The 15190-nt window shown below is 44.0% G+C and overlaps 1 protein-coding gene across 1 annotated transcript in view; it reads right to left on the bottom strand.

The window, feature by feature from the left end:
• LOC137615204 (BOS complex subunit NOMO1) overlaps window positions 1–15190 on the bottom strand; it is a 71394-nt gene that overhangs the window by 21601 nt on the left and 34603 nt on the right. The window contains exons 7-11 of the mRNA XM_068344860.1: window positions 10789–10957; window positions 8553–8685; window positions 6740–6880; window positions 4401–5669; window positions 4086–4257 (exon numbers count right to left, since the gene is read on the bottom strand). Of these exons, the coding sequence (XP_068200961.1) occupies window positions 4086–4257; window positions 4401–5669; window positions 6740–6880; window positions 8553–8685; window positions 10789–10957 (1884 nt within the window). The remainder of the gene's footprint in view (window positions 1–4085; window positions 4258–4400; window positions 5670–6739; window positions 6881–8552; window positions 8686–10788; window positions 10958–15190) is intronic.

Genomic DNA, 15190 nt, shown 5'->3' with positions numbered 1-15190 from the left:
ATCGTTTGAGGCATCCCCCCAACTGAGGCGCCAGCAGGAGTAGGGGGGCCTCCCCTCCTAACTCCTTCGAGAGCCGCGGCCTGAACGCCCTCTCCTTGAGTCTGAGTAGGAGGGTCTGAAGGTTAACTGAGGAGTCGAAGCTCCCCTACGTGGGGCCAGGCAAGGGAAAGATTACGTGTGCCAACTTCTACATCCGACGGGCGGACGGACGGAGCCGAAGAGGCACTGGGCAAAGGTGCTGGGCTCCCTCTCCAGCGGCCACCGAGGCAGGCACTGGAGAGGCAATAGCCCCGTTCGACCCGCTCGGGGAAAAACCACTCTGCCTTCGTCACGGGTGGAGCCGTCATGGGCCTACCCCCTCCCGGGGAAATCCGTGGGGTTTAAGTACCCTGCCATGTCAGCGGCCTCTTCTGATGCTTGGATGGGGCTGGCCGGGACAATGGCACGGCTGGCCCCATCACGGATGGAGCCGCCGAAACGGAGGTATCCGTCATGGGTGTGTCAGCGGCCACCTCCAATGCTTGGATGGGGCTGGCCGGGACGATGGAGCGGCTATCTCCATCACGGATGAAGCCACTGGGACGGAGGTACCCGTCATGGGTCTACCCCCTCCCGGGGAGATCCGTGGGGTTTAAGTACCCTGCCATGTCAGCGGCCTCCTCCGATGCTTGGATGGGGCTGGCCGGGACGATGGTAAGGCTGGCTCCATCACGGATGGAGCCGCCGGGACGGAGGTAGCCGTCATGGAAGTGTCAGCGGCCACCTCCCATGCTTGGATGGGGCTGACTAGGACGATGGCACGGCTGGCTCTATCACGGATGGAGCCGCCGGGACGGAGGTAGCCATCATGGGTGTGTCAGCGGCCATCTCCAATGCTTGGATGGGGCTGGCCAGGACGATGGCATGGCTGGCTCCATCACGGATGGAGCCGCCGGGACAGAGGAGGCCATCACGGGTGTGTCAGCGGCCACCTCCAATGCTTGGATGGGGCTGACCAGGACGATGGCACGGCTGGCTCCATCACGGATGGAGCCGCCGGGGCGGAGGAAGCCATCATGGGTGTGTCAGTGGCCACCTGAAATGCTTGGATGGGGCTGGCCAGGACGATGGAGCGGCTGTCTCCATCACGGATGAAGCCACTGGGACGGAGGTAGCCGTCATGGGTCTACCCCCTCCCGGGGAATCCGTGGGGTGTGAGTACCCTGGCATACCAGCGGTTGACCACGAAGCCTGAATGGAGCAGTCGTGGTACCGGGTATGGATGCCATGCTGCCGGGTCGATCCAGCGGCTACCTCCGCTGGAAGGATGGAGCTCCTGCGGATATCCATGGAGCCACGGGCTTCCCCGTGCTGGCTGGTTGGTTCCTTCGTTCAGGGCTGGCCATCGAAGGACCGGAGGCCGGGACAAGGCTGCCAGTCCGAAGGGGCGACTCTCTCCACTCGGCGGGAGAAGTCGGAACCTTCGCGGGCTTATGCCTGTCGGAACGGGGGGCCTCCGTCCTGGGTCCACTGCGCTCGTGCCGAGCTAGGTAGCCTTTGGAGGTCAGGACTCGACTGCCAGACCGAAGGGGCGACTCTCTCCGCTGGGCGGATGGAGCCGGACCCTTCGCGGACTTACGCTTGTTGACTGGCATCACCGTCGGAACGGGGGCCTCCGTCTTGGGTCCACTGCGCTCGTGCAGAGCTAGGTGGCCTTTGGAGGTCAGGACTCGATTGCCAGACCGAAGGGGCGACTCTCTCCGCTGGGCAGATGGAGCCGGACCCTTCGCGGACTTACGCCTGTCGACTGGAACCTGCCACGCTGAGTCCCTCCGTCGGGTGCCACTGCTGCCAGAGGTCTCGTCCTCGGACGCCAACCTGAAGGACCCGGTGCCGCAGCTAGCTCCAGCGGCCTGCCGAGGTGAACCACCACCCACTCACTGCTCTTGAGGTATCTTAAGCGCCGACTTTCGTGGTGCGACCTCGAGGGGGAGCGAGAACGCGACAACTTCCTGCGGGACTTCTCCCTTCGTCTCCTGAGCTTCCTCAGCGCCTCGTCTTGGGAGGCTCCCTCTCGGCGATGTCCTCGGCTGCAGAAGTGACTGAAAAAACAGGCCAAAGAGGCTGGAGAAGAATTAGGGACATTTTTCCCCACATGGGGACATCAGAGGAGACGTGGCCTGCTTGCACCAGGACTCCGTCTCCCATACACACTCCCGCAAGCCCCTCACTCGTCTGGAACGACGCCACAACCCCACTAATCCTGAAGACCAGACTCCTGGGGAAGGGCCGCGGGCCTCTTCCCCCCAACGGACTTACCTCGTCCCCTACTTTGGGTAGGGGAGGGTGGTAGGGAAGCTCTGTCAGACGAGACGCCAGGCGAAGCAAGGGAGGAAGGGGCGCTAGGCTTCTTAGGCGACCTCTTCGTCGCCTACTTCTTCTTGGTGCTATACCGCACCCACTCAGACTCCTGGGGAAGAGCAATGGACACTTCCCCAAAACTGACTTACCTCGTCCCCTACTCTGGGTAGGGGAAGATGGCTGTATAACAGAAGCTCCATTCGACAAGGCATCGGGAGAAGTAAGCGGCGAGGAGAGGCTAGTCTTCCTATGAGACCTCTTGGACGCATTCTTCTTCTTGGTGCCGAAGCGCACCCACTGCACCACGTTCCAGGACTCGCACTCCGGACACGTGGCTGTAGGAGAACATAAGCTGCCCCTACATGACAAACACAGAGGATAAGGGTAGGAAGGATGATTTATTGTTAATTGTTCTCTTCAGTTATTTATTCTTTATTTCATTTCCTCACTGGGCTATTTTTCTTGCTTTCCCAATTAGGGCTGTAGCTTGGATAGTAATAATAATAATAATAATAATAATAATAATGGGTCCACGTGGGGACCGCGAAAGACACAAAAGGGGGGGTCGGGGACACAAAAGGTCGCACTGGGTAAGGAGAGAGCGTCGAGATGTTATCACGACGTGACCAGAGAACTTACTGGAGATCGAGACCTGAGCAAGCATGCTCTCTGACCTGGGGGATAGCCTCAGGGCATGTTCCACTCCACCTGAGGTTACCCCTCATAGAAAACGGGACTAGGGTAAACTACACAAAACTCTGGTCGGTTGGGAGGAGATCCCAGATACTCCTAAGAAAGTAGTTCGAGGTAAGTATTCTGTGTTGGAACAAGTGAATATTACATGCATTATTATTGGATACAATTAAGTGAAACACCAGTTTCATCGAAATCCGGTTAATTTCAAATATAGCTATAATTTTTCACCACAGTAAATGGGATGAGCTGGGTGGAGAGAGAGGGAAGTGGCGCGAAGAAAGCCCAGTACAATGGAGCGCAGGTTATTTGAAATCATCGCGGCGCAAGATTTCTTATAGCAAATATTTGATTTTTTTGTTTAATAGATATTGCGGTTCTCTGTATCGCATAAAAGTGAAATCGCAAAGCATAAACTCGTGTAAAGCACGGGCTGACTGCAGAAGGACCTGTAGTAATTTGAGAGAGAGGGGCTCGTGGAGAAGCTATCGACTCTATAATGTGCTGTGCGCCACCAAAACACCAACTTACTAAATACTAGGCAAAACTTGAAGAGTTTAGCCGAAGGGTCAAACAATCCTCACTGGACTTCAAGGTCATTCTGGGAGACGATATTCCCAATTAATCTGTAATAAATCTAGCACAAGCAGAACAACAGCCTAAAGTAAGTAAATGCAACAGGAAACCTGAAAAGACAATGGAACTCTGGTGTACCCATGTGCAAATAATTGCCATCAACTACCACATTAAATCAATACTGTACTTTACTAAAGGGGTAGGCCTTTTACATGGAAATGAAACAGGAGATTTTTGTTTTAGGGTAGATGGCATTCAACCAGCTTTGAGAGAGAAGCCAATAGGAACATCAAGGGAGATTCATGTAAGCAATTGTACGGTATAGTGTATATAAAAATTACCATAGCTGAAATAAGAAATAACTACTGTTTCCCAGTTTAGTAAATAAAACCCTAATTCATATAAAAAATATTAATTACCTTATGAAATATCTTAAAATTATAACAAATAATTTGAGTAACCACTTCACACAATACCTTTGGTAATAAGCCTCTGATCCTGAAATGACCTTGTGCATCTGACACTGCCTCCTCTTGATATTGAGTGCAATCCCCTTCTTTACCAACAGCCTCCACAACGACATCAGTCTCAGCCTCCCCACTCAGAGACACGGTCTGCCCATATACACTATACGCCACCCGAGATCCACTGAAAATATATCATATTCAGTTAACTGCACCAAAGATTCAATACTGTTTGTAAAAACCAAACAATTAAAATATAAGATCAATATTTTAATATAAAAATTACATTTTGCTTACACAATACTTCATACTGAATACACCACTCACCTGATGTTAACCACTATCATTGCACCTTCTTCAACAGTCACCATTTTTGAAGTTGGCTCAAATGTATATTCCTTCATCATGGGTCTTAAAAAGTAATCACCAGGAGTTAGGGATAGAAAACCAATAGTACCATCATCTTCTGTAAGACTATTTTGTCGATAACTTTTACCTCCCGACATAGAAACTAATACTCCTGACAAGGGTTCAGCATTTTCATCTTTAACCTCAACAAGAACCTCTGCAAGCTTGTAAGCTTCAAAATGTCCCTTTTCTTTAAGATTATTCATGACATAGCCCTTCTTTTCAGCAGTTACAGTATATGGAACTGAATTATCAAGAGGTCCAGCAGTGTATTTTCCCTCAGAGTCAGTGGTGTAAGTATAAACTTCCTTTCCACCTTCAACATTAATAGTGACACCACCTAAAGGAGGAACCACTTTACCATGAATAAAAAGTGCACGCTCAGCTTTGAAGGTTACCGCATTCATTACACAATCAGTTGGCATTGTAAACTCATGAGATGCTGGTTCATACTGATACAAATTACTTGGTGACCCTGGAGTCAAAACAATACTTTCTCCTTCACGTACCCAATCTTCAAACACATATAGGTTGGGATCCTCAGGAGAAGGGTTTAAAGGACCTAGTATGTTAACCTGGCTTCCAGATTTCACTCCAACTGTAAATGATGCTACTTCTGTAGATCTGATAGCACCAGTAAGCTGATGCTTTGTAGCAGACAATGTTATCAAATTAGGTGATGCAGTGTCCCAATGAATCTGGGAAGAGGCAAACTTGTGACATCCTACTGGAGTGAAGGTGTAAATACCTGGAGATGATACGCAGACAAGAGTACTGCCCTTCTGGGCTACCACAGTGCCTGATGAACCTGAGTTTGTGGTGTAACTTAACGTTGTCTCATGAGACGAAGCTAATGTTAACTGATACCCCACCTGTTGCAAGGATACTTCCACATTTTGTGTGTTAACAGTCACAGGAATTGTTTTCATATCCCAACACCACTCTTCCTTCTGTACAGTTAACTGGTAAGAACCTGGAACAACCTCAGTGATAGAAAACTTCCCATCAACAGCAACGGTACTGCGGGGTGTTCCCGAGCCTCCTTTGGCTGAACGAAGCACTACTGTCATATTAGGACATTTTTCCAAGCAGGATATCTTGCCAATAATTTCTCCCAAGAACTGAGAAAATGCTAGCTCATCAACAGCATCCGCAACTACAGTAAATGCATGTTCCAAAGGTCCAAATCTGTAGAAAGAAAGCAATTACACATTATATATAAAGACAATAAAAGTTCACAAACACTGCATGCACAACAAACAGGAGAATAACAAAATTTTAAATTACAAGAACACAGGTTATATTACATTACATCTCCTTAACCAAAACTTCATTCATCTCATTACTGTACTCCCCAAAATAAGATAATTTCTTTAAACAATCAGTAGTTTACAGCAATAAGTCTAACAACCTGATTATCACTAGTTCTAACAGTAAAAAGTGCTGTTGAATACAGTATTAACTTGCTAACTTAACAGATATCTATTACAAGAACAAAATTAAATTTTCAAATATTGTTTAATAACAATAAGTAATTTATTTCTTATTTGACTTCCCACCACTTTTAAGCACAAGTTTCAGGCACTTGTAAAATTTTTGTTGGTAAATATTCATCATCTTGAGATACAAGGATTAAATTTACAAAGAAAACAAAAACAATTCTAATAATACTGTTTGTTAATTAAATCCTTACTAATAACCATGTTACTTTTGTCCACGAAAGCTTGATATGTTGACATTACCCTTTCGAAATTGAAAATTTTTCCAATTTCGTTCCTTCCCCGATACTAATGCCCCTAGAGAAGTAGTAAGATCTACAAGCATCTAAGAACAATAATATGTTGAGCTTGTTGCATTGCTACTTTAGGTCTCAGTCAAAATAGTTTCATTAACCTCTTGTCACACCTAGTCAGTGAGGAAGAACAGGTGGACATCAGGGGGGTATAGAAATAAATTTCATTATTATAATTCCATTTATTTCATTGAACCTCCCTTGATGTTTATCACATTGCTGAATACCACTCTCTACAGGCATTAGTACAATTTGTTGGATGGAAAAATGGGAAATTTTGCCTTTTATAAAGGGTAACATTGACATACCAAGCTTTGGGAGACAAGAGCAATACAGTACAGTGTGAACATCAGGAGAGGTACATAGCATTAAAATATAAATGTAGAGTTTTTGGGTAGAGTTCCAGGAAAGTTTAGTTTTATAGTGTGTAATGTACAAGATATGTCAAAAAAAATATCCAAATTACCGCATGCCTGCTTCATCTGCTGCTGATGACAATTTGATAGATGCTGAATAAGAACCCGAGGGCAGCATAATACATCCAATGCCATCCCCATCTGTAGTAGTTGTCATTTCAGATCCAGAATGGCTGCGAACCTCAATGGTCCTAGAAAATAAGAAAGTTAATTAAATAAGCTGACATACTACTTTGCTAGATGAGTTTAAAAATCTTTTGTCTAAGATTAATATAACAAAGATAGATTGTGATTTAGCTGGCTGTTGCTGTCAAGAAATACAGTATATTGCCAATTACAATACAGTATACTATAAGAGATATTAATATTCAATAAACAAAGATAAAAGACAACTGTAGGCAAGACACCCGACATTTAGTAAAGTTTTGCAACACTACCATAATTATCAAAGCTACCCAGTCTACTTACAGCGCATAACACAGTACCATGGTAAGTAAAGTATAATACCCCTGCATTCAATGAGCCTCTCAATAATGGACTAATAGGGGAGGGGCTGTCCATATTAAGGTACAGTATGTATATTAAATAAAATTCACAAAAGCTAAGATAACTGCAAGCATGGAATGAGTTAAAACAAATTCAACACAGCGCACGAAAACACTAGAGGGAAATCTAGGAACTACCGTATATGCCCGTGTAACATCTGATCTCGCATATTGTGCAACCCCCCAATTTTCACCCATAAAATAGGATTTGATCATACATCTCTTGAATCATGCGAGTTCCTTTTCTGAGAAACCAAACTACAATGTACTAACCTCCTTTAATCCATTTCTTTATCCAATCTTCTAGTTCAATAAGTTAAAAAAAAATAAAAGAATAACAGTATCTTTAGTAACATTATAATCACTGTGTAAACACTTACTGCAACAATAACAACCTAACAAAAAAAAGCTGTTTTGTTATGACCACTTGAATCGGATAGCAAATGATTTGCTTGTAATTTAACCATCGTACAATAGTAAACAATTGCCATAGTTGTTTAAAAGTTTAGCATAAGACCGACATATTTCTACATTATACCCTTATTCGCTTTGGAGAAAAAATCCTTATAGCCGCTATTCTGTTTGGAATCGGGGAAACTTGTGTCCAAAACAGGAAGAAATAAAAAGAAAACTTTGTGGGAAATTATAAATGTGCAAATCATGTTATTAAACGTAAATGTCGAATTTAGAAGATAACGTGACAATCTGGAAACTGAGAAAATAGTTTTGTTATAACACGATACAGTATAACAAAAAAGTCCCCTTTTGTTCTTTTTTTTTATATTGGCTACCCCCCAAAATTGGGGAAGTGCCTTGGTAGGTAGATAGATAGACGATATAAATAATTTCTTAAGCTTCATAAGCAAACACTACAGAGCTAAAAACTAAAAGTTACAGTGCACTGGCAACATGGATGAAACTTCAATAAACTAAACTAATATATAAAATTAAACAACAGTAAATAAAATATGAGAGAAGTATTTGAGTTACATGGCTAGACTTTCATGGTAATTTCCAGAGTGATTTGTTCTTCAAAAGAAACAGAGGGAATAAATATAGCCTCTGCTACTTTTCTATCCAAAAATTCCCCCCAACAAAAAAAAAGACATTACAGTGACAGAGATCACCCAAGGATAGTCTTAATCAGTAAGCAGCCATACAGGCATTCTATCAAAATTACACATATGCTCAACTTCTTATCTGTAACTGGCAATTCTTTCTCATCAATAACACTAAAGCTATTACAAATTGTTTTAATGTGTTGGGAAGCTGGAAAAATACTTAGCTGATGTAGTATTAAACTAAAAGAAATAATTACCATGGGCCAGTGTGATAGGCAGTCTTCTCTACAGTAACAGAAAAACACACTTGGAATTTAGTAGGAGAAATATCAGTTAGTTTTGGACTCCGTGGAGAAATGGAAATCATGACGTCCTCAAACGCATATTTATCTGAAACAGAAGAATGCCAATATTCAAAATCTCTTTCAAAATGTATTCTCAAACATTTTGGAAGCATTCAGTCAACTATCTATACACATGCTTTCATTGTTTATTAGTATATTGTAGAAGAATCCACCCTTAACAGTTAATACGGTACTCAGAAACTTCAATGTAAAATTACAAAAGATGCTGACAATTTTTTCATGCTTGACTTAACATCGAGAATAAATTACATAATTTAGAAGATATATTACCAGAAGAACTTTATGACTCTTACATGGGGAAACTACAAACACTATTATTCACATAACTTTATATTTACTGAATTTAAAAGATTCCTGAATTTATAAGAGAAAATAAAATTTGAATAAATTTTCATTCATAAAAAACATGCCACTTTACTAAACCAAATCCTAAGTCTGGTAGACACAGATAACCAAGAGTTGATTACGTACTTGAAATTATCTTATATAAAACGGTAAATAATGCTGTACGAAATCTATTCTAGGAGTTCTTAGAGAGTTCTTAAATTCACAACTCCCACCAAATCAGTAGAGAATGATGGGTGGGAGAGTCTTAAGATTTTTCATAATTCACATCATCCATTGCATTCAGATCTTCCCAGACTATACCATCCAGTACATAGTATTAGGTATGCAGTTATTTCTAACAGTCACACCTTCCCTATAATAAGGCATAATACTACACAGTATTCTAAAAGTTTTATTCCAGCGGAATGTTCTTCCTAATCTGGCAGTGGAATCAGTTGAACTTTATAAATTCAAACTTTATTTATAACAGGTTCTATAGTTTATATGACTAATTTATTTTAATGTTTTTACTGATAAAAGTATTTTATATCTTTTAATCATTACAGTACTTTATTTAATTCATTTATTTCCTCAATTCATTTCCTTACTAGGCTACTTTCCCTGTTGGACCCCTTGGGCTTGTTTCCAACCAGGGTTATAGCTTGGCTAGTAATAATAATAATATTGATAAGAGTCCACTCTGAATTAGGCAAAGAGGTCTGTATTTACATATGAAGCTAAGGACATTAAACTTTTAATAAGTTTATGACTATCAACAGTAAATTATCAGGCTCTAACAAAGTCAAAGGCTGTAGTGGCATTATCATCATTACCTCCATTAACAAATAGCCTAGTCTTCTCGGGATTGCCCCAGTGGGATTCAAACACAATTTAGAATTGGCATCCATTCTCAGGGCTGGAACATAGATACTACAGTCCACCTTCACCTATTTCCACACAAGAGAACTTACTCAGATGTCTCGCCTCCAGATCCAGTGGCTCTGAAAAAATTGTAAAAGGAATGGATGGGGAATTATCTGGTTCTCCTACTTCCCCTTACCCTTTCTCTTCTTCTATGGCAGCTCCAAGGAGTTTAAGAATCACTCATAGCATACTAAGGCAAGGCCTGAACCCTGGGTGGGTTCCCACCAAATACTATCTGTGCCTTCCAACCAAAGAGATGAACACTTCCTTCTGGCCCCTTTTAGTGATTTTTCCTACAATAACTGACCCATCTCAACATTTTTTAATCATCTTTCTCATCCTCCTAGCCTCAATCAACCCCTCTCAATATTTTTTAATTATCTCACCCTCCTAGCCTCAATTGCATTACCAACAATATGTAATTGATGGGGAGTAACGAACATGGGATATTTTCATAAAACAAAAACAATTTCTATATATATAAACCTATTCATCATAAGGGTACTTTACAGCCTCCCTTCTCTGCACTAATCCAATACCAGTATTGGAGCATAACTTTATGGCCATAACACCATTAGGTTGCCCTGCTGGAATACTGCTGAAGATCGTTTCGGAACAGATAAGACAACATACAAAAAAGCATTCGAATATGAAAAACATGCTCTTGTATTATCAAAATATTTGTTCACCATTAAAAATCTATAACATTTTGAGAACAGTTTTACTACTCCGGCTAGGCCAACTGGCTAGTAAAGTTCAATAGGTTTGTCATTTGTAAGTTTTTTCTTTTATAATCTTGAATCAATTGTTGACAACATTACCACCGAGTACAATGAAAAGAAGAATCTTTACCTATGATTATACACATATAACTAACCTGAAGTCACTTTAATCTTATGCTTTCCTGATCTGATATTATGAAAACTGTAACTCCCAGACTCATCAGTTATGGTGGAAATACTTTTATCAAGCGTAACTTTTGCTCCAGCAATTGCCTCTCCACCAGCAGTCTTAGTAAGTCTTCCAGTCACACTGAAACCTTCAACCTATAAGACATAGAAGGATAAAAACTTGCATTAGAGAATACAGTATGTATATGGCTGGAAATAACTAACAACTATATACTGTCCAAAAATTAAATTACTATCATTAAAAGCCCAATGAATCAAGCTCAACTCTTACAGAGATAGCCTCCAAATACTAAAAAAAAAAAAATGATGAACTGTAATTCATTATACATTTGCTATCTATTCCACCTTTTATAACTAAAAATCCTGTGTTGCTATTAACATAATTATCTCAATAAGTTAGAAACACCTTCAAAAAGAAATCTCTTGAATATTTGTGTATTTAAAAAAAATCCCAACAGCTCACTTGAAACTTGAAAAATTCCTAAGGGCAATTTTGATAATGAAGAACAAACAACACACACACAACTTGCTAATTACTTTATACATATCAAACGTAAATTATGCAAATGAATTACCAGTAAATACAGCATCATAAAACTTTAAAAAAGCATATCTCTATTCGTTTAAAAGATGCATCTTAAACCATGTGTTACAGGCGTGTAATTATTTTGTCGTCTCTTCTTCATCATGGCACAATAAAATTAAGCCAGACACATTCCTGCTTTATCAAAGTTGAAGTATTCAAGACAAAAATGGCTTTACAAAACACAAATAACACTTAATGTGTTACTTTTAACAAAACCAACTTTAATTAGTTAAGGGGTTAAAAAAAGTAACTTTGCTTGTTTTCATCTAAGCATTTTACTGCATAAAAGGTTTGAAAAAATTAAGCAAATCAATATGACAAATTCGAAGATAATTTGTATTTTTCCTAACCATACAAACCTTAGCTATTTACAAAGGGTATTACTTTTAGCGTAGCTGAAATGGCGAGCCATTAGAATTTAACGAGGGTGTATTACCCCCGCGCTAGTTAGCGGGGGGGTAGGGGAGTGGTAGCTAGCTACCCCTCCTCCCCCTCACACACAGGTGAATACTCACTTTCACTTAGAGGTAGGACTTGTCTTGGGGGACAGGGCTGGCGGGCAAATATGTGTAAATAGCTAAGGTTTGTATGGTTAGGAAAAATACAAATTATCTTCGAATTTGTCATTTGTTCCGTAACCGAAATACAAACCACGCTATTTACAAAGGGTGACTTATCCCTTAGGAAGGGTGGAAAGTCCCCAGCCATACTGGCTTTGGCTTTACCCGGGGACTCAGAATCCGAGTGAGTCGCACTCGAGAAAAGGAGTCCCTGCACCTCACAAGTTCCTTGCACCGCAAGGAACCATGTGGCCTACGTAAGCTTGTGTGTGAAGGAAGAAGTGTGACCCGTCTTAGGCAGTTGACCTGGAGTTCCAGAAGGAACTCTGGGTTAGGACGTTCCCAATACCACCTCGTCAGGGTATGGGGGACGCGACAGTATTGACTCAATACTCGGAACACAAGGAAGCATGGTTTACCTGCAGAGGTTCGAGGTCAGCTATGCAGAGACCAGGATGCTGCTTCCCCGTAGAGGGGATGATGAAGAAAGAAGTAAGGGCCAGACATACTTCTTTCGTTCATGCAGACTAAAACCTGATAACAATGCCCTCAACCTTCTGCTACCTGTCCAAAAAGGAGCCTGAGGTTAGACCAGCTGTTGTGTAGCCACCACAGAGCGATAGAAAACGTATCGAGACTCCTGTGGGTCACGCCCTGCAGGAAGCGGGCTGCGAAGGTCATCAGACGCTTCCAGACTCCAGCTTGTAGCACCTGCGTCACAGAGTAGTATTACTCGAAGGCGAGGGACGTTGCGATGTATCCAACATCGTGCTGTAGGGCGACGTGACGGGGGAGGGTCTGAAGACAGGTCGAGATGAATGTCCTTGAGTCCGGGCTGAAGAGGTATACTGGTGACTCTCCCCCCATGTCCTCCTTGTGTTCCCAAATCGGCTGCAACTGAGGCCAAACTGCAGCTGTTCCCAGCGCTAACCTCTCGATTCCTGTACTGGCAAGAAAGAGAAGGTCTTGGGACATCAGACACAGAATGGAGACTCAAAATCTTGAATGAATCGGACCGAAGGGTCGGGACCCTCAGATTCTGAGTCTAGCCAACAACTCAGGAGCGAGCCTGAATGTTGCCTTCCCCTCTTCCTTAGAAAGGGGGGGAGTAGTAAGAGACCAAGAAGATTGCTTACACACTGGCCGTGGCCAGAGTGAGCAGAAGACCCAAGGCGGAATACAATCCGAGGCCTGTCGTAAAAGGGTCTTGAGAAGATCTTTTAAAGGACTAAAAGTCCGAGCCATGCTCCAAGTTGGAGGTCTTCCTCCGACTAGGGCAGGGACGATCGTAGCTTCGCATGAGCGAGAATAGATCCAGCGGGCAGGAAAAAGTTATTCCTTTAAGCCTGAAGGTCAGGGAAAGGCTGAGCGACAGGCTTCATTGCCAAGAGCGGAAAGGAGTTTCCTCCCGCCGAAAGGCAATAAGACCGTTATTGCTGGAGAAGAGGCCTCACGGGAAGAGGTATATCTCCCACGGCACCAACCACCTTAGACTCTTCACTTTGCCTGGGAGACCCCTGTGGATGACTATCGCAGATGACGCGACCTCCGTACCGCGACTGTAGCGGGTTGTCTCTTCTAGAGGAGGAAGCGTAGTGTCTCCAGGCATGAAGCCGAAGCGACGCCCCGGTTCGGGAGAGATGTCGCAGAGTGGTTGCTTGAGTAGCCTGCGCCGTGGGAGAAGCTCTCCCGGGAGTTCCGTCAGGGGAAGCAGAGGGTCCAGAAACCGTTCTGCGCATAGTCCCAGTGGAGCTCTCCCATTGAAAGGTTGACAGACAACCTGGTTTTGTTGAGACCCATTGTCCGCAGACAAAAAGGAGGGAAGACGCAGGCGTCGAAGTTGTCCCACCATCACCGGAATGCATCTTGCCAGAGTCTCGGGGTCTGAGACTGGGGGGAAAACTAGCGGAAGCTTGAGGTTCCAAGCTGTCGCGATCAGGTCCCCCAGATCAGCACTTGCTGGTTACCCAAGGTCAAAGACCCCTAGGTACACTCTCTCTATGAGGCTCTGCTTGGATAGTCTGAGAGAAACATTCCCCTGCCTGGAATGAGAGAGCCGATGGTGGAATTGAGAGAATCTCAATCATCCCGGTATCTCTACTGCAAGATGTGAAGGTGTGAAAATGCGTCCCCTGCTGGTTAGCATGAAGTCGACACGCAACGGGGCGACTTGGCAGGAGCGGTAGGACTGAAGAGGGGCCAGACTAAGGCCCTTAAGCCTGCCTGAATGATGGAGAGGTATCCTTCAGGTCTTGACCATAGGCCTGGACCGGAACATGCCCCCCCCCCTTTCCTTTGACGAGTCCGAGAACCGCATCAAGAATGTGGGGAAAGGACGAGAATATCCACTACCATCAAGAGGCTCCATAGGTCAACACCCATTGCAGGTTTAATAGTTCCGCTGGTCCCATAGGGCCAGGGAGTCCGGTTAAACATTGCCTGAAGCCACCGGAACTTGGATCGCCCCACATGGAACTTATCCTGAGGCGACCGTTCGGACTATAAACGGGTCAATGAGGAAAGAAGAACTAGGAAACGTTCCAAGGTAGGGCTGAAAACTCTGCTTGACTGAGAACAGGTACTGCGACTCTCCTCAGTCTTGCCACAGTCAACCGAAAGGAAGGCTCGGAGGATGTGGTAACAGAATCTGGCGTCCCCAGGTGGTCACCCATCCAAGTGCCGACGTTGCTTAACCTCGCTGGACAGACGAGAAGCGGGGTTTCCAACGTGGTAAGGCGGTTGACTCAATATCATGGCCAGATACTCCAGATGTTGAGGCAGAGGAAGAGAAGGCTCCAAGCAAAATACCATGAGCCCACACTCATGGTCAGCATTCGGAAGCTTTTCCCGGCGCTGAAGAAGGTCGAAACCCGAGCCTACCGGAGTTGACCAGCCCTCCAAACAGCAGAGGAGGCGGAAGTCTGCACCTGAGCGGCCAAGAGGAAGGCAGGGAGAGTTCTCTGGGGAAACAAACCTGCTATGCCACGGCGGGATAGCCACACTGCATCATAAGCAGGAATACTTGCAGTTTAGGCTGAATTCGACGAGCACCCTGGAAGATGGATGGAATGGAAACTGAAAGTACCCGTCCTTCCGATCCAGGGTTAAAGGAGTCCTGTCGCCTCGTTACCAGTCTGATCGATTCTGCTGGTCTACGCTGGCCGAAGTTTGTTCGACAAACTTGATCAGGGCTGAGAGGTCGACTATGGACATCCCCTCTCA

Source organism: Palaemon carinicauda, chromosome 21 (assembly GCF_036898095.1).
Source record: "Palaemon carinicauda isolate YSFRI2023 chromosome 21, ASM3689809v2, whole genome shotgun sequence".
NCBI classification, from domain to species: domain Eukaryota; kingdom Metazoa; phylum Arthropoda; class Malacostraca; order Decapoda; family Palaemonidae; genus Palaemon; species Palaemon carinicauda.
The sequence above is the reverse complement of the archived record's forward strand: the minus strand, read 5'-3'. Positions and strand labels throughout refer to the sequence as shown.